Source organism: Chelonia mydas, chromosome 7 (assembly GCF_015237465.2).
Source record: "Chelonia mydas isolate rCheMyd1 chromosome 7, rCheMyd1.pri.v2, whole genome shotgun sequence".
Classification (NCBI taxonomy): Eukaryota; Metazoa; Chordata; order Testudines; family Cheloniidae; genus Chelonia; species Chelonia mydas.
The window spans coordinates 79,302,166-79,322,895 of NC_057853.1; the positions used below are offsets into that span (position 1 = coordinate 79,302,166).

At 39.1% G+C, this 20,730-nt stretch overlaps 1 protein-coding gene across 3 annotated transcripts in view; it reads right to left on the reverse strand.

Annotated features, from left to right (window-relative positions):
• The window catches only part of CTNNA3 (catenin alpha 3), an 891,674-nt gene that overhangs the window by 683,255 nt on the left and 187,689 nt on the right, over positions 1-20,730 (reverse strand). For all 3 annotated transcript variants that reach the window (XM_037904831.2, XM_037904833.2, XM_043550666.1), the window contains exon 6: positions 4,749-5,012. In XM_037904831.2, the coding sequence (XP_037760759.1) occupies positions 4,749-5,012 (264 nt within the window). The remainder of the gene's footprint in view (positions 1-4,748; positions 5,013-20,730) is intronic.

Consider the following 20,730-nt stretch of genomic DNA (forward strand, 5'->3'; position numbering starts at 1 on the left):
ATAGGTGTTCGCATGGCACTCTTGCAGCTGGTTTTGCAAGGTATTTACATGCCAGATATGCTAAACATTTGTATGCCCCTTCATGCTTCAGCCACAATTCCAGAGGACATGCTTCCATACTGATGACGGTCATTAAAAAAATAATGTGTCAATTAAATTTGTGACTCCTTGTGGTGGGGGAGGGGAGATTGTATGTCTCCTGCTCTGTTTTACCCACATTCTGCATATATTTCATGTTATAGCAGTCTCAGATGATGACCCAGCACATGTTCGTTTTAAGAACACTTTCACAGCAGATTTGACAAAACACAAAGAAGGTACCAATGTGAGATTTCTAAAAATAGCTATAGCACTTAACCCAAGGTTTAAGAATCTGAAGTGTGGTCGAAAATCTGAGAGGGACGAGGTGTGGTGCATGCTTTTAGACGTCTTAAAAGAGCAATACTCTGATGCGGAAACTACAGAACCTGAACCACCAAAAAAGAAAATCAACCATCTGCTGGTAGCATCTGACTCAGATAATGAAAATGAACATGCGTTGGTCCACACTGCTTTGGATCGTTATCGAGCAGAACCTGTCATCAGCATGGACGCATGTCCTCTGGAATGGTTGTTGAAGCATGAAGGGACATATGAATTTTTAGCGCATCTGGCATGCAAATATCTTGCTACGCCAGCCACAACAGTGCCATGCGAACGCTTGTTCTCACTTTCAGGTGACACTATAAACAAGAAACAGGCAGCATTATCTCCTGCAAATTGTAACCAACCTTGTTTGTCGGAGTGATTGGCTGACCAAGATGTAGGACTGAGTGGACTTGTAGGCTCTAAAATTTTACATTGTTTTATTTTTAAATGCAGGGCTTTTTGTACATAATTCTACATTTGGAAGTTCAATTTTCATGATAAAGAGATTGCCCTACAGTACTTGTATGAGTTGAATTGAAAAATACTTTTTTTGGTTTTTTTACAGTGCAAATATTTATAATCAAAATAAATATAAAGTGAGCATTATACATTTTGTATTCTGTGTTGTAATTGAAATAAATATATTTGAAAATGTAGTAAACATCCAAAAATATTTAAAATAAATAGTATTCTATTGTTGTTTAACAGCATAATTAATCGCGTGATTAATCACGATTCATTTTTTGATCGATGTTATCAATTTTTTTTAATTGCTTGACTGCCCTAGTAATTATTAAGAACCAAACATTACTAGTCTATGTTTAATTATGAATGTCATAGGAGTTCTATGGAGTTTATTGTGGAATTCTTGATACACAAGGATTTAGGAGGTAAAATGTTCTAATTCTACCTGTGTTTTGCTCAACTAAATCTCTGTTTACTTTCAGACTGCCAGTTGCATGTAATGGTGAAAGATATTGCAAAACTCCTGGATAGTACTTGTTGAGTAAACTCCTTGATACATTTCCACATGATAAAGATTTAATGAGATTTGCTTCCAACAGATTATTTACTACATCAATTTATTTCACAGCACTGTATTTGCAAGAGCAAGACAGAGCAAAGATTACTTTGGGTGTTGCCATACTCAACCCTAAAATTTGTAAAATCCTTAAAAATGGTAAATTCTCAATAGATTTTGCTTTATCTAGCTCATACAGCCTCAGCTCCCATTTGTGGACAGTAAAAAAAATATACAAGTAAATGAAAAAAATATATTTAACAGTAGTTTGAGCTTCTATGTTCTTATATTTCTAACTAAAAATAAATTCAATAAAAAGGAGGATTTCTGATCTTGTAATAATTACCATTGTTCTCTATGTTTTAAAAAGCAACAAATGTAGTAACAGTAAAACTGAAAAATACAAAAATGATATAGATTTCACATACTCAATATAGATTGTGTGAGGTCAGAAAAAATCATCCCTCTTGCAACTTCTATCTATTAGTTAACGTGCTAAAACATTATTAAAAATTCAATGAAGGTGTATTTGATGTTTCTGTTAATGGTTAGTAAATTTCTACACTAGTAGTTGCATTCATGGACTTCAACAGATTTCTCTCATATTTGCATGTATAGCCTGTCTTCACTAGAGAATTTTAGGGGGGAAAAACATTACCATCAACGATATAACACTGGTTTTCCTGAATCAGTGTTAGCAACAATGGGAGCCCAGTGTAGGCAAACAACTGGTAATTTCGAGTATTTTTAGCACTAAATCAGTTATACCTAATGAAGAACAGATTAATTTAGCATGGTCCAGCCAAATAAACCTCATCTACATTAGGACTTTCATTAGTATTAGCAGCTCACCTAAGATTACATCTACATGATGAGCTAGGGGTGTGATTCCATTGCTCATATATGTATACTCGTGTTAGCTCAATGAGAACTCCCCCAAGTATATGTATACGAGCAGGGGAATCACATCACTAGCTCATAGTATAGATGTAGCTTAATAGTAATACTGGTGGGAATATTTTTTTAAATTTCCCCAGTATAGAAAAGGCTAAAGGGAGAGCAATTACTTCCAAGACATACTGCATAGTTCAATGGCACCCAGTGACATCATTAGCCAGATCATTCTATTGCTCCTACTGTTAAAGCCATTCTCTTATATTATGCAGCATCTGTCTAATGTGTGCTCACCAGACCAGCAGAACTCAGACGTACAGTGGTGCTGGGATACTTCAGTGTTAGACAGGAAGGGTCTGTCACCCATTCAGCAGTCATCCCTATCTCTTGATAACAAAATAACACAGAACAGTGTTCTTGTCATTCTGTCAGCAGAGTTAGAGCCAAACTGTGCAAAGTGGAGCACTCCTGCTAACATTATGGGAATTGAGGGCACCTTGCAGGATCAGGCCCATAATGCAGAACTAGTGACTCTTTACTAGAGGGAAAGTGTGTGCAGAGAGTAAATTCAAGCACCAGAAGGAATACTAACAACATTATTACTATTATAACTAGCTCTTATATAGCATTTTCATCCGTAGATCTCAAAGCACTTTACAAAGGAGGTCAGTATCATCATGCCCAATTTGGGTATACTGAGGCACAAAGAGGAGAAGTGACTTGTCCAATGTCGAGCAGCAGACCAGTGGCCGAGCTGGAACTAGAACTCTGGTCACCTAAGGCGTCAAATAGATCAGGTCAGAGACAGACATGCAAAGGGAAAACCTCACTCAGATGTTTAAGACTTGTTTGGGAGAAGAGAAAGACGTGACTTTCCTCAAACATATTCTTAACTGCTGAAAACAGAAACACATTTTTTGTCTAATCATATGCGTCACATTATGTCTGTTCATTAAACAGTTTGCAGTGTCGTTGTAGCTGTGTTGGTCCCAGGATGATCTGAAGAAGAGCTCTCTGTAGCTCAAAAGCATGTCTCTTTCACCAACAGAAGTTGGTCCAATAAAAGATATTAATTTAACCACTTTGTCTCTGTTCATTAAATGAAAATGACAGAAAAAGAGCATAATTCAAATTCTAAACTTCAATTATGTGACTCATATATGACAGCATTAGGGCAGAATCTTTTATTCCAACACACCAATTGAAATCCAGCCCAGGCCAGTGATCACCAAAATTGTTTTCACCTGATAAATGGTTAGTGGCATTTGTAAAATGGGCTTTGTCATAAATATAAAGGGAAGGGTAACAACCTTTATGTATGTAGTATGTAGTAATATAAAATCCCTCTTGGCCAGAGGTACAGAATCACTTACCTGTAAGGGGTTAATCAGATCAATTAACCTAGTTGGCCCCTGACCAGAAGGACCAATGGGGAAGGAGATACTTTCAAATCTGGGGGGATTTGAGAGAGACCAAGAGGCAAAGAGAGAGACCAAGCAGGTAATCCAGCTCCTACTGAAATGATACATCTAAAATTACAGAAATTGTAAGTAATAGCAAGGAAATGCATTCAATTATCTTTTGTTTTAGCTTGTGAATTTTCCCTATGCCAAGAGGGAGGTTTATTCATGTTTTTGTAACTTTGAAGTTGAACCTAGAGGTGGATCCTCTGTGTTTTAAATCTTTTTATTACCCTGTAAAATTACCTTCCGTCCTGATTTTACAGAGGTGCTTCTTTTACTTTTTTTTTTATAATAAAGTTCTTCTTTTACGAACCTGATTGGTTTTTAGTGTCCAAAAACCCAAGGGTCTGGTCTGTGCTCACCTTGTTAACCTATTGGTTGGTATATTATTCTCAAGCCTCCCCAGGAAAGGTGGTGAAGGGACTTGGGGAGATATTTTGGGGAAATAGGAACTCCAAGTGGTCCTTTTCCTGAATCTTTGTCTAATTCACTTGGTGGTGGCAGCAATACCGTCCAAGGACAAGGGAAGGATTTGTGCCTTGGGGAATTTTTTAACCTAAGCTGGTAGAAATAAGCTTAGGAGGTCTTTCATGCGGGTCCCCACATCTGTACCACAGAGTTCAGAGTCGGGAGGGAACCCTGACAGACTTATTCCAGTTTATGTCCTATGTGTGCACCCCTTCCATCAGCAACTCAATAAGAACTAATTAGCACCCTTTTGGGCAATATTAGAGAATCCAAAAACTGAACAGGCTTGGAGACCTAACCACCACCTCATCTGGAGGAAGAGGTCCCACCAAGGTCAGGGTTGATGCACCTTATGAGAAAGCTTGTATTGATACTGTCCACACTGAATAAACTGAACTTCAGTTTCTAAAGCTTTCAGTGTCACTTTAGCAAGCACTACCTTCATTTAAAATAAATGTGTACATTGCATTGGTACATGTTTACATATTACCTACCTCAAGCTCATCAAGTGCACTTCCTAGCATAGCTGAATGAGTCGTAGGATGAACCTTTTGATTTCTAATTCCTTGAGAAGCATTAGAAATGACATTGAGAGCGCTCTGTATTTCATCGCAAATTGAGTCCTTGCTGGCTATAAGGGATGCAACATCTGAATGTTCCAAACAAGCTGAACAAATTGAATGTAGAAGAGACGAATTTTCCTTCAGAGAAGCACGTGCTGCTGCAATTTCATCTCGTTGATTGCTAGATTTCAAATCCTGCCAGCAAAAGAACAGTTTTTAAAGCACACTAAAATTGACAAATAATGTAGAACCAAATTATTCTATTCTGCACTATATTTGCTAAAGGAAACAGTGACTTAAATTTCAACAAAGATTGATTTACGATAGCTTTCTTTTGCAGCACTTTATTACTTATTTTTAAAATAACTTAGATGAAAGCAGAAATTAAACTGAGGGAAAGGAAGAGGAACGGGGGGGAGGGGGCGGGAGAATGGGATTTTTAGAATAGTTGAAGCCCCTGCTTCCAGCCTCGGTTCCTTCAAACTGTGGGCAGAAGAGTGAAGTGAAAGGCACAAGAATGAGTGTGAAAATGAAAAGGGAGTTGCTGACAGCCTGAAAGTCAATTGAAGTCAATAAGGACCTGTCACAGGGTGGCTGGCCCCATAACTGAAGGAGGTCCAGTGTCCCTGTGCCAGAGCAAGTGCTCCCAGTTGGGCTAATTTAGGGGACGGGGCTGCACCTGGAGCTATAAAGGGTCAAAGAGAGACCGAGTGAGAGACAAACCCACAGAACACAAAAAAAGCAGGACCCTCAGACTCCTCTGGGAGGGGAGGTAGCAAAAGCCTGAGATGTAAAACGAGAGCTGAGGAACTGTTTAAGTTTGGACAATAAAACTGCCTACAAAAGACTGTGAGGGCAGCAGTGAGTCTTTGGCAAGCTGAGGAGAAGCCCTTCCATTGGCATTGAATCTAAACACATTATAAAAAAAATGCAGTAGCCACTTCTTTCGCTATCAACTGATGGCTGGAAAATGGCACTTTCAATACTGAATAAACAGGGCCCTTCTTCCAGCCCATATTTTTGTGGAGCACTGGGGGACCACCAACCCAGATCTTGCTTCCTCAGGATAATTTGGAAGACTCAGGGGCAAAGCAACACAGAGGGAGCCTTAAACAGAAGCAGATCACTGCTTCCCTCATTGATCATTTGCTTAGGATAAATTGAACTATTGCGTAATATGTCTTTTTAATCATCAATAAGCCGTTGTATAAATGAAATCCCACATTACAGAGCTGGGTTCTTTCATACAACATAATCCCACCCTCGCATTGTGCTGCACCTTGTTGTGGTCTTAGCAAGGTGTCTAGTGACTATGCAGCCAAGAATGTTATTTAATTTTTTTATGTACAAATAAATAAAACAATCATTATGAAAAGGATTGGAAAGCAAAGGCTCTGACTCTGTAGGTATCCAATAAAGTTACTAATGGCTTGTCTACACTTACTGGAGGATCGATGAGAGGTGATTGATGCATCGGCGGTCAATTTAGCAGGTCTAGCGAAGACCTGCTAAATCGACCATGGAATCGCTCTCCCACCTGATCAAGAAGAGTAGGGGGAGTTGACGGGAGAGCATCTCCTGTCAACATCGCATAGTGTGGACCCCATGGTAAGTAGGTCTAAGCTACGTCAATTTGAGTTATGCTATTCACATAACTCAAATTGCATAGCTTAGATCAAATTTCCCCTGTGGTGTAGACAAGGCCTAAGTTCAAATAGTTCATGATTTTAAGTTTCTCTATAACCACATGCCCAAAATTGTATGTCATTACAGAATTCTCTTGATTTATGCTGTAGAGGGTCAGAGAGCCTGGAGTCAATGTTAAGTCAATCCAGCACTCCAGTTAGCTGGATTTTTACTACTCCTAAGTATTTCTCACTTTGCGTGAATTGAATCATGCCCTTGTATCAAGCCAAATCCTTAAGTCCTTCTCATGGCAAAATTCAAGATTTCTGCCTCAGTAAGGACTCCAGGATTTAAGCAGGTATGACGAGTGAAATCAAAAACCATAAAAAGGCAATCATGCTTAACAATAAGCTCAACACTTGGCATGTTATATAAATACATATAGCCCCTCTACTTTTCATGTCAAACTCAGTAAGCAGGCACCTTATATTTGACTCAGGGGCAGTACACCAGCTCTCTGAGGAAGCTCCACCTTTTGGAACTAAACATCCAAGAACATGAAGCTCTGTGGATAGTACAGATATTTTTAGGGTTTCTAATGAGCTGTGTTATCACAGCAACCTATATGCAGGTTTATTCAGAAATGCTCCAAGTTTCTAGATATTCATCCATTCCACAATTAAATTCTTTGATCTTCAGTTATAGCCTCTATCAGCCCGTTCCATATCCCAATTATTCTCTGAACTAAAAATCTCTTCTCAACATCCACTCTCCATAGGTGGGATCCATGCAGGGACCTGGGCATTGCAATGCTCAGTTTTGTGGCACCTAGAAAATCTCAGGACAAACACTGATCCACAAAGCCTGAGTTAGGTTCATAGTCTCCCGATGCAATGAAAGGGGAGAGACAGGTGCATACGAATACAGTCCACAAAGCCAGCAGACTAGGAGTGGAAGCCTAAGCTACCCAATAGGAGACACTGACCAGAATGGGTGTATTGTAAACTCTATTCCTCTCTCAGATATAGATACCTAAGTCTGGGCTACATGAAAGCACCTTGCTCTGCTAGTGATCCACAAACTGGGGAAAGATCAGTGCTCAGCTGCCTAAGTTGCATGCAAGACCTGAAACAAACCAACTGTGGGACCTTCCTTAAACCTTTAGCGTATTGGATAAGGTACTCACCCAGAATGTGGAAGACCCCAATTCAAGTCCCCACAAAAGATCTGAAGAGGGATCTGCTACATCTCAGGTGAGTGCCCTAAACATTAGACTATTGAATCATTCTCTTTCTCTGGCCCAATTAATATGTAAGTATCTCATTGTTTAATTAAAGTGGAAAAACTTCAATAGAGGAGATTGAGAGAGCCCCATGTCAGAATAGTCCATAGCCTAGTAGCCACGGCACTCACCTGAGAGGTGGCAGATCCCCATTCAAATCCCTTCTCCCCTGGATGAGAGGGGGACTTGAAATAGGGGTCTCCCACATCCTGACTGAGCATAAAGGTTATAAGAGAGGTCCTTCTCCCTCTGATGATTTTGTGTGAACTTGCCTGAGCAGTTCAATTCAGTAGGCATGCTCAGGGGCCACATACTGGAATCAACCCCATACACACATGACTTAGGCCGCCAAACGTGAATTGCTCTGAGGCTTAGGCATCAAGACACCTATCATGAGCAATAGTGCACAAGCTCAGGAAGGAGATATGTCCCTGGGCACCCACATGGCCAGAAGCTGACAGAGTTTAGGCACCTACGGGTTAGGACGCAGATGAGCGAGAGTTTTATGGATCACAGTGATACCTAAACACAGGTCTTAGGTGCCCCCAAAATGGTACATAGGCACATAGTTGGTTTTCTTTTGTTGACTAATATATGCTGGTTAGCAAGTGCATGCACACACACACACACACACTCATTAAGCATCAATAACATTAAGCACAAATATGGTAACAATGATATAGCCTAAACTGGCCTATTACCATAATCCTGTTCACTTATGTTAAGTAACCCATGACACCTTACATTTATGGAAGTAAGCATTTGGCACAAGCAGACAGGAAACTTGTCAAAATCAAGACGCTTTCATTCCATGTCTTAGTACAACCTAGGGAAGTACCTTCATGGAATGCTAGTATGAACAGAACAAGGAGTTAGGGAACTGGGCCAAACTGATGGGTTGGATTTTAGTGACATGTAAAGAGATGTGTAACTTGTAAAATCATCATATAAATAAAGTAGTAATATTTGCAAATGAATTTGGATACTGTTTTAAAAGTCAACATTTTTAATAGCTTATTCCAAAGTCACCTGCAGCTATCTTTAAAGAATCACTGAATACTCACATCTCTCTGAACTAGGCAAGACCAGATTACAACATGACCTTTAGAGTCTGGAAGATAGAGCCTCTCAATTAAAATACAAACCATTACAAAACCTGCCTGTTCCTTGTCAGCATCCCACTCCTTAAACTTTTTCAGGTTTCAGGGGACATTTGCTGCTCTACTTTTGGAAAACAATGTTTTTCCTGATGATTTTGCATACTTAAGACTTAACCTACCTACTATGAAGAATCTCTCCTCTCTCCCAAGCTCTTCATTGACTTCTAGAATAAGGTGCAGAAATTATACCCAAGTACCAACCACACATTTAAACCCATCCAATATAGAGAGGCCACATCCACACAAGCAGTTGTAAAAGTGCGAGAAACAATGTTCAAACAAAGATATGGCTATGACATTGTTTGCTTTCACAAATAGACTATAACCCTGATACTGAAAACAAATCCACTTAAGTAAATCTTTACTACTATGAAGAATCCCAATGAAGTCAAACAAAATTTTAGCAGATCTGTTTTCAGTAACAGAACCAATAACCCAACTATATTCAGAAACTAGAGGTAGGACCAAATCTTCAGAGGTAGTTAGGCACCTAAAGAGGCAAACAGGTACTTAAGTGAGACTTTCAGACACAGGTTAGACACCTAAATCCCATTGTTTTCCCCTGCTGATACACTTTTAATAATCTCAATAAGCACTTACATGCCTCTTTAGGTACCTAAATCATCTTTAAAAAATCCATCCCTATCCCTACTTTCTCAATACTGTTTCTGTGTGGCTGTTTTTTCAAAAGCCTTCCTGTCCACACTGGTCAGTGAAACAGTGTTAAACTCATGCTAAGCAGAATTGCATTAGGAAACTTTACATCGTAGTTTTTGGGTGAGCCCTGCTTGGCAACACACCATTCCTGCTCCTAGTGTGGACAGGGCAACATGGGGTTGGGTAAAGGAAGTGAGAGAGATTCCCTTGGTTTAAAAACAGTTAAAAATACTGTTTGAAGCCTTTACAAAATGAAGAGCAAAAATATTTAGGAGATCAAACAGGATTTTCTCACTTAATTATTTTCCTCTCTTTTTTGACAGGAGAAGAGAGCCTCTGGCCTTCATTGTCACTGAATGACAGCAGAAGGGCATTTCCTGTGTCGTGAAGCCAACACTTTTATCATAGAGACTAGCTGTCTTCTCCGATGGTGCCGTATGGCAGGAAGCTAGAATTTTAAAATTTAAAGCAACAAGGAGGGGCGCTCCTGCTTTCCCCACATCTGACTAAGTGGGAATGAAATAGTTAGCTCACAGAAGTCTCTCTGTATCTTTTCAGATCTTAAAGCAGTTTAAAAACATAGTTGAAAGTTAGTAATCAGGTATCTTAAAGATTACTTTGGCAAACCTCCAAGTGTTTCTTTTCATTTAATTTATCTCCCACTAAAATAGAAAAATGCAGAATATTAAATATTCTGGAAGTTTAATTCAGTCAATTATCAGATTAGGATATAAAAGGAAATTAGATGCCACATCTGGATTTTTATCCATAGCAAATGCATCAAAGCAGCATAACATCACTGGTGCTCAAACTGAGCCAGCTTGCAGCAAAATTCCACACCTTAGCCACCCTCTCAAGGCTTGTCTTCACTAGGAGAAGGGGGGAAAGTATTTTAAATGTGTTTAGTCAGCTAATTTATGTTAACTAAAATGTATTAAAAGGCAAGTGTAGTTTTAACACACATTAGCCAGGGTGAAATGAGGGTTTATGTTAACCAGCTTATATGTGTTAAAACTACAACTTGCATTTTGTACCCTAGAATTTGAACACACACTAGTTAACATGCTACCTAACATGTTAAAAACACAACCTTTTTTCCTACTGTAGACATACTGTCATATACCAACACAGTTACAGAGGGAGCAGGTGTATCACAAGGAATCACAAAACCCCTGCTTTAACCAGCAGAAGAAAGGTCCTTAAACTCAAAAACCCATTGTGACCTTGAGCAGCTGCAGAAGAAATTGTCATTGGTTGAAGATCAGGAGCAAAGGAAAGAGCTCTGAAGCAATGTGGGAGGGAAGAAAGGAGGTAGACTGAGATACACAGAAAAACTAGATGAATTCATCAAAAGGAAGAAAAGCAGAATAAAGGGGGAGGCAGTGAGATCTGGTAGACAGAGAGTTGGACTTGGACTAAAGAGACATGGGCTTTAGTCTCAGTTCTGCTATTACTTGTTGGTGATGTCATAAATATAAAGGGAAGGGTAAACACCTTTAAAATACTTCCTGGCCAGAGGAAAAACCCTTTCACCTGTAAAGGTTTAAGAAGCTAGGATAACCTCGCTGGCACCTGACCAAAATGACCAATGAGGAGACAAGATATTTGCAAAGCTGGACAGGGGGAGAAACAAAGGCTCTCTCTGTCTGTGTGATGCTTTTGCCAGGAACAGAAAAGGAATGGAGTCTTAGAACTTAGTAAGTAATTTAGCTAGATATGCATTAGATTCTGTTTTGTTTAAATGGCTGATAAAATAGCTGTGCTGAATGGAATGTATATTCCTGTTTTGGTGTCTTTTTGTAACTTAAGGTTTTGCCTACAGGGATTCTCTGTGTTTTGAATCTGATTACCCTGTAAGGTATTTACCATCCTGATTTTACAGAGGTGATTCTTTTACTTTTTTTCTTCAATTAAAATTCTTCTTTTAAGAACCTGATTGCTTTTTCATTGTTCTTAAGATCCAAGGGTTTGGGTCTGTGTTCACCTATGCAAATTGGTGAGGATTTTTATCAAGCCTTCCCCAGGAAAGAGGGTGTAGGGTTTGGGGAGGATTTTGGGGGGAAAGACGTTTCCAAGCGGGCTCTTTCCCAGTTATATATCTGTTAGACGCTTGGTGGTGGCAGCAATAAAGTCCAAGGGCAAAAGGTAAAATAGTTTGTACCTTGGGGAAGTTTTAACCTAAGCTGGTAAAAATAAGCTTAGGCGGTTTTCATGCAGGTCCCCCCGTCTGTACCCTAGAGTTCACCAGCTTGACAGGTGACCTTGGGTAAGTCACTTCACCTCTCTGTAACTCATGTTCCCATCTGAAAAATGTGGATGAAAGTGCTTTCAAATCTACTGATAAAACGTGCTGTATAAAAGCTAGGTATTCAAACTAAAACAATTTTCTCTTTTAAGATGGTGCGAAACTTCAAGAGAAAAATGGCAAGAACAAGAGGAATGAATAATAAAAATAATGATACTCAAATACAAGTGTTAGGAGCCTTAGAAATAAAAAGAGATATTAAACAAAGCTCCAACTCCTTTTATCTTCTGATTGCAACTAACTGACTCTATCTGCTTTTAAGACTCATCAATAATTCATTATTAATGGGCACCCACATGCAGCTCCTGATATCAGGATGATCTGCATCCTTATCCAGGGTCCTAGAGCCTCCAAACCTTTTCTACCCTTCGCTAACTAATGCACTGCCCAGGGCTTCCTTTTTAACATCTTGGCACAATCAATGCAGAACCTACTGCCCAAATTTCCACATTGTTGCAGTAAGACATTTCTAAGTTTTCTAAAAGGCCGGGCATTTTATGACATTATATTGTTAACCCTATCTACTTTTGTCAACATTTCAGTGTTTAAATCTTAACTCGGTTGGGATTTCTGGGACACTGAAGGGCTGGAATTAGTAACGAGTTGCTCAGAATCTGTAGTCAGCTCTGCATTTGGACCTTTCAGTGTTAAGTTTACATACTCGAGCAGGGGTTCTCAAACTGGGGGTCGGGACCCCTCAGGGGGTCGCGAGGTTATTACATGGGGTGTCGCGAGCTGTCAGCCTCCACCCCAAGCCCCGCTTTGCCTCCAGCATTTATAACGGTGTTAAATATATAAACAAGTGTTTTTCATTTATAAGGGGGGTCACACTTAGAGGCTTGCTATGTGAAAGGGGTCACCAGTACAATAGTTTGAGAACCACTGTACTAGAGAGACTCGTAAGTGATATATTTTATTGCACCAACTTCTGTTGATGAGAGAGAGAAGCTGGCAAGTTTACACAGAACTCTTCTTCAGGTCTGGCAAATGTACTCAGAGTGTCACAGCTAAATACAAGGTAGAACAGATTGTTTAGCACAAGTAGTTAACACATATTTCAAGGGACCATTCAAGGTAAAGTGGCCCATGAATGCCTCTCCATTCATCGGGGGTAAAGGGGGAAAAAGCTAGAATAGTGGGGTTTCGTGGGTTATAAATTGTTGTAATAAATAAATCCAGTGTCTCTATTTAGTCCATGTCTCTCTCCAACAGAAGTTGGGCCAATAAAAGATGTTACCTCACCCACCTTGTCTCTCTAATATCCTGGGACCAACACAGCTACAACACTGCATACAAGTTGACATGTGTAATTTAAACACCATGTTATCTTTTAAACCAAATATAGCATTTGTTTCAGTAAAAAAGAGAATCCAGTCTTCATTGTCAGAAATCATTCGTATATTAATCATTGATATGTCAGAACTGTCAAGTTAATGTCCACGATTGAAAGTAAAGAGGTCTGAACTTGACATAATCGTGTGGTGACCAAGACTGTTTAGAATCCATTGTAAGACTAAATATGAAGAACAACCAATCATGGCAACAGATTGACAGAAATGGGAACACTTGTGTGTACACCTCACAGAGTTATGGAAAGCAAAGCTGCATCAGTCACAGCAGAACTTGGAAGTATACGATTGGTCCTTGAAAAAATGAATGATAAATGGCAACACTTACAGAAACACCAGCAGTATAGGTGCCAGACGAGGAAGCTTTTAACACCAACTGTTATTTTAATGCTTTTACAACAATTTATTATTTCTCTATGATCTAATCATCCTTCTGAGATCCATGCAGAGGGTCCTTTACAGGCCTCTATGTCACTGTCCCCCTCATAGCATCTTGTAGAAGGTATTCCTAGGCACACCAAACAACAACAGTAAATACTCTCTGTCCTATCGAACTGGACATCTGAGAGTGGGAGGGGCTGGCTGAGAAGGGATTTACCAGGTACAGGGTCTCGGTGCACACTGTTCCCTCCTTCTTCCTTTAACTCCCAGCGAATACTTGCAAAAGTTTGTACGGCTTGAGGCTTCCCTGTAGCCCCACTTCACCAAGAGAGCCCGTTTTAAAGAGCAGAGTCAGTCACAGAAGAATAGCAGGGGACCAAAGACGGTACAGATCAGACCTGAGGACTCCATGAAGATGGCCTGTAATAAGGCACTTTGTAGCCTCTTTGGTGGAAGTAGGAGGTTTGGCCTCCATAGCAGAAGGAGGGAAAACTTCACCCTGACACCTCCTGAGGGAAGAATCTGGAAGAAACTCCAGTGATGGCAGTTTAAATGTTAACTTTTTTAACTCTTTCACTGGTATCACTTCAGCAGAAGCAACCAGCTAATATGTTAATCCAGAATGGAAGGATTCACTTAAATGGATGTTCAACAGCACATTTTAAGATACAAAAACTTAAGAACTCTATCACACAATTCATTTTTAAAGGAAAGGAAAGGGAAAAAAGATGACAAAGTGGATAATCTTGTGAGGAGATGGGGAATAGAAAGAACAGGTGGGGGAATGGGAAAATCTCAAGGGATGAGATATAGAAAGATTGTGAGGAATGGATCTCTGTTGGATATGAAGGATCTCAAAGAGATCAAGAGAATTTTTCCACAGATCAGAAGCCAAACTTCCCCTGACACCTCTAGAACTTCTGTAAATTATATTGATCTAAATCCAGAGACAATAGCCTTTACATTTGTCCCCTCTAGGCACAGACCCACCACCACAGACACAGGAAACCTGGTTCAAATCCAGTTCATTTTATCCATGAAATGAATAAAAAAACCCACAACAAGAAATGTCTGCCTGTGTTTCTGAGCTGGATTTATCAAATTGTCAACTAGTGCAACTGTTCCACTGGACAGGAGCTTGTGGACTTTGCAGAGGAGTGGGGGAAAGCTCTATTTTTGGTGCATCTACAGCAACTTCAAGGACCCAGTCTCTTCAGTGGCCAAACACTACCAATAAATTTCCTGTGGACTTTAACCTCGTGGATAGATTTGTTTTCTATTTCTACGTTATTGCATTAACCTTCTGTTGTGATTGTATTTTTGATTGAAATGGACCAAAATAAAAATAACATCCAAGCTCCTCTGAATTTTGGGCTTGTGTGTACCTATATTTGGATCCAAACATTGCAAGTGACCCCCATAATTATATGGAGCCAAAACCAGACCACAGATCCAAACAATCCCAAAGTTTAAAGTGTTCTAAATCAGGATCCTGAGCCAAAATATTTCATCTCTAATTTACACCATATCTTTTTTCACTGAGTCCATTTCAAAAACTGACTTATCTTATCTTATCTTAATCATCAAAATATTTCAATTATTTTGGCTCCTGGAAAGTTCCCATACTGCTCCAGGAATGCGGTATAATAGAAACATATAAACTTAAGACAAATGATAATGATTAAAAAGTGATTGGAACTCTAAAATTCAAGCAGCCTGTTTGCTAGCTTATACAAAAATGTAAGTGTATGCACAATTTCAAAAAGATTAGATTTATTGGTAGCCTTCTGTTGTCAATTGTCAGTTTGTTACATTTTGGCGACAAATGTTGTATAAATTGCATATCTCAAGTATTATCATGATTGTCCAAATTCAGTGTTATCACAAATAAGGGCCTGGATACAATCTTGTCCCATTGAAATCAATGGTGACGCTTCTATTGACTGTAATATGGCCAGAATTTCATCCTGTGAGTAGTACCATTGTAGTCAATGGCCTACTCCTAGTATATAAGTCTTTGCCTGTACAGGGCCTTATTTTCAGTGCTTGATGTCAGAGTAATAGCCCATATCAGCCAACAAGATCTGTCCTGTAGAAATAGCAGTACCGGTATTATTTTTTCTAACATTTTACTGAGTGACTACCACAACCCTTAAAAAGCATTTTCATAGTCCAGTTAGAATGATTCATAATTCAACTGCTGAAAGTGATGAGCGAGGAGCGTTTTCTATATTGGGTAAAATAATAGTTGCCACTGGCAGCCTCACAAAGTAGTGATCTAACACCCTGGACCTTGAAAAATACAAAGATAAAGTCTGAGGCTTCTGAAATCTGGTGCTATTTCCAAATAAATATAAAACAGAAGAACAATTGGCTAGAACAGGATCTGTTTAGAACACATACATACAGGCATGTAAAGAATAATTTTTCTGTTCCATATCAAGACAACCTGGAGATTAACTGTACATTAGAGCTGGTGAAATTTTTCAACCAAAAACCTATTTTGATAAGAAATGCACATTCAGCTGGATCAAAACATTTTGCAAATTCATGTCAATTTCACCAATTTTTTCCATTAAAAAAGGTGGGGGGGTTAAAAAAATCCCCCCAAAAATGAAATGTTTTGTTTTGACTTTTCTTAATTCAAAACAACTTTGTTTCAATTTTTCCTTCCACTTTATTTTTAATATTTAATATTTACTCATATTGTTCACCCCCAAATTAATTTTTCTAACTTTTTGATTCACGAAAAGTCTTCAAAAATTTCCTCTTTGAATCAACCCAAAACACTTAATATTTTTCCAAATTTCTAATGAATCAAAAAAATCAATTATTTGCACAGCTGGTATGGTATGATATGCAAGAGAATAAGCCAACCAAGCAAAACATTAAAACAAACAAATGGAGGGGGGAAACAGTGGATGGACAAAGGGAAAGGTAAGGGCCACGCAGGACAACAAAGTATCTCTAAGAACAAATTTAACAACAGTAATAGCACTCTATACTTGGCTAGCATCATAGAAAGCTGTAGCGTTTTAAGGCTATTTTGCTTTAGTCTTCACTAAAAAGGTTATTGAAGAACAGATACTCAACTCAATTAATATTAACAAAAAGGGGAAGGAATGAAAGCCAAATTAGGGAAAGAACAGGCAAAGGAATATTTAAATAAACTAGATGTATTCAAGTTGTCAGGGCCAGATGAAATTCATCCTTGGATACTTAAGGAACTAGCTGAGGAAATCTAGGAACCATTAGCAATTATCTTCAAGAACTCATGGAGGGTGGGTGAAGCCCCACATGACTGCAGATGGGCAAACATAGTACCTATCTTTAAAAAGGGGAACAAAGAGGAGACAGATAATTATAGACCAGTCAGCCTAACTTCAATACCTGGAAAGATACTGAAACAAATTATTAAACAATTTATAAGCACCTAGAGGGTAACAGGGTTATAAGAAATAGCCAGCATGGATTTGTCATGGCAAACCAACCTAATTTCATTCTTTGACAGGGTTACTGGCCTCGTGGATGGGGGTGAGGGGAGCAATAGATGTGAAATCTATTGAGATTAGTAAGGCTTTTCATGCTGTCCCACATGACATTCTCATAAGCAAACTAGGGAAATGTAGTCCAGATGGAGTTACTATAAGGTGGGTGCGTGCACAACTGATTAAAACTCCGTACTCAATTGTTTGCTGTCAAACTGGTAGGACATATTTATTGGCGTCCTGCAGGGGTTGGTCCTGGGTCCGATACTATTCATATTTTCATTAATGACTTGGATAATGGAGTGGAGAGTACGCTTACAAAATTTGCAGATGACACCAAGAGGGGAGGGGTTGCTAGCACTTTGGATAACAGCATTAGAATTCCAAATGACCTTGACAAACTAGAGAATTGGTCTGAATTAGACAAGATGAAATTCAATAAAGTCCAGTGAAGAGTACTTCACTTATGAAGGAAAAAAAATCAAATGCAAAACTACAAAATGGGGAATAACTGATGGTAGAACTGCTGAAAAGGATCTGAGGTTATAGTGGATCACAAACTGAATATGAGTCAACAAAGTGATGCAGCTGCGAAAAAGGCCAATATCATTATGGGCTGTATTAACAGGAGCATTGTATGTAAGAGATAGGAGGTAATTGTCCCACTCTATTCAGCACTGGTGAGGCCGCAACTGGGGTAGTGTGTCCAGTTCTGGGCACCATACTTTAGGAAAGATATGGACAAATTGGAGAGAGTCCAGAGGAGAGCAACAAAAACGATACAAGCTTTAGAAAATCCGACCAAAGAGGAAAGTTACAAAAACTGGGCATGTTTAGTGTGGAGAAAAGAAAATAGTTTTCACATATATTAAGGGCTATTATAAACAGGACTGTGATCAATTGTTCTTCATGGCCACTGAAGGTAAGACAAGTAGTAAGGGACTTAATCTGCAGCAGGAGAGATTTAAAGCCAGATATTAGAAAAAGCTTTCTAACTATAAGGGTAATTAAGATCTGGAATAAGTTTCTAAGGGAGGTTGTGGAATCCCCATCACTGGAAGTTTTTAAACTCAGGTTGGACAAACACCTGACAGGGCTGCTCTAGATTTACCTGGTCCTGCCACAGCACAGAGGGCTGGATTTGATGACTTTGAGGTCCCTTCCAGCCCTATATTTCTATGATAAAGATCTCAAAGCTTCATAGCACTTCTGAGATTATACAAATGGGGAAACTGAGGCACAGATAGTTTAAATAGCATACCTAGGTTTATACTCCAACTCTGTGGCAGAGCCAAGAAAGGCGAGAGGAAGATATGATAAAGTAGGACCAACTTCTGTTGATTCAAATGGGAATTTGAGGTCTGAAAGGAATGTAGGATTGGGAAAATTCTGTTTGTCAAAGTCTTATAAAAACACAAAACTATAATATTTAGAATTGGATTTTATGCATGCCTTTCATTTTTAGGTATGTCATAGCTATGAAAAGCACAAAATACCATCAGTAAATATGATATAAGTGGGCACTTAGATACCAGTGATTATAGCTGTTTGGGAATTTTTCAACAAAACTTATCAGAAAATGCTGATTCATCAAAACCAAAATAGTTTATGAGAAAGCGTTGGTTTAGACAAATTTCTCGTTGGGAAAAAATTGAAAACAGTTTTTAAATTGTCAAAATGTCCAGGTTACACATTGTCTAAATAAAAACATTCAGTTTTTCAGGTCAAAATGACTTCATTTAGAAGTTTTAATTAATTTACAATTAAAAAGCCTAAAAAACAAAAAAAAGTCAACATCAAAACAAAAACATTTCAACTCACTTCATCTGATTTTTTTTTCCCCAGATTTTCAGTTCACAAAAATTTAAGATTCACCTTTTTGTCCCAATTCAAGATAGGAAAATCTTAGAGATCTCAAAAATTCTCACTGAATGGGAAAACTATTTCATACCCATGGTGACAGGCCATTAGAAACACCTGAAATATATAGTCATGAATACCGATACACAATGATATGAGAGATCCTCAATGGTTTCCATTAATTTCCAAGTTGTCAGATGCCACTCTGATCGGCCTTTTGTTTTAGCACAGTTGCATCTTATCCTTCTTTTCATTGCATACACTTTGTGTTATATCCGATCTACAACAAGAGCTCAGCATCTTCTTTCTATAACAAATCATGTCAGACTCACCCAGCTATCAGTTTCTCCTCGTCCTGGACACAGATCCATTCAAGTTTTTTAGATAGCTTGGCTTCAACAATGTGAAATCATCAAGGATAAAGAGCTACAGAGCTATCAGGCAGCCATTTCAAGAGCTATTTTGTTAGAAAATACATATTTGAGACAGAGCCATCCCTTGGGTAGGGCGAACTGGAGTGACTGCCATGGGCCCCATGCTTTGTGGGGGCCCCGCGCTTCGATAAAATCGGGTCTGTCCCAATATTTAGCTCTTTGTCCCACATCCCAACCGATGTACAATTGGGACGCCATTTGTCCCGATATTCAGGTGCGGAGGAGGGCAGGAAGGTGAGGCAGAAGGTGGGTAGGTGAGCAGGATGAGGAGGTGAACGGGGAGGTGAGCGGCAGGCAGGCCTTCGAGAGGGGGGTGGAGGCAGGTGGGCGGGCGGACAGTGAGGAGGAGAGTGGTGGGCAGGTGGGCGGGGGGGGAAGCGAGCAGGGGAGGAGGCAGCAAGTGGAGGCCAGGTGGGCGGGTGTACTGGGCGGACGGCAAGGAGACTAGCGGGGAGGCTGATTTGTCCCAGGCCCCGCACCCTCCGAGGGACAGCCCTGATTTGAGAAATAGCTGTGCCCCCTTGCCTCTGGTTTTCTTGTCACATCATAATTAGTATTATAACTACAATGTATGTAACTTGACATACACATTTTTTATACTTCCCAAATATTTCATATAAGCATAGGTCCCATTTTTATATTAAAAACTTCAGTATGGTTAAATAAACTGAATCAAAGCTGCACTCTCTCTTTCAAGGATAGACACATGATCCTAAAAAAGTTGCAGGAGATATTAAATTTATGAAACATGAACATATGTACACAGATGACATACGTTAAAGGTGGCACACAAGCAAACTAAACTGAAATTGTAATTCATCAAAACAAGCTTACTAGCATTCCCAATTTGTTAATGTTGACAGAAGATTTTTGTCTTGGCTGTTCAGCCCATATTGCAAAATGAGCTGGTTTCAAATATTCACCAAAGAGAAACACTAAGAATGGCTCCCTTTTTTAATATATCAGTTTAATCTTTTTAAAAATGTTTTCTGAAAACCTTGCAAACATTTTCAGGATAGCAACTCAGAGGGAAAAAAAGGTCTTAAGCCCTTGAGCTCTGTACTGAATGTTAATGGATTTGTATATGATAGATTTAATACAGAACTGAGAATAAATGACTTTGAGCAGCTGCACTCTGGACCTATAAATCGCTCTGAGTACTACAAAATCCATACAGGGGAAGAACAGCTGTATAATTTACAGCATTAGTATTTGTCAAGAAAAACTGCAAATAAAGGAGTTGATTTCTTGGTTTTTAGACTACACATTCCTGCAAAAATTAGAAATTATCCTTGCAAAGAACCTATTAGATAAGCACATTTATTCATCTTGCAGATTGCCACGTAAAATTTATCAGCCTCTTTAATTTTT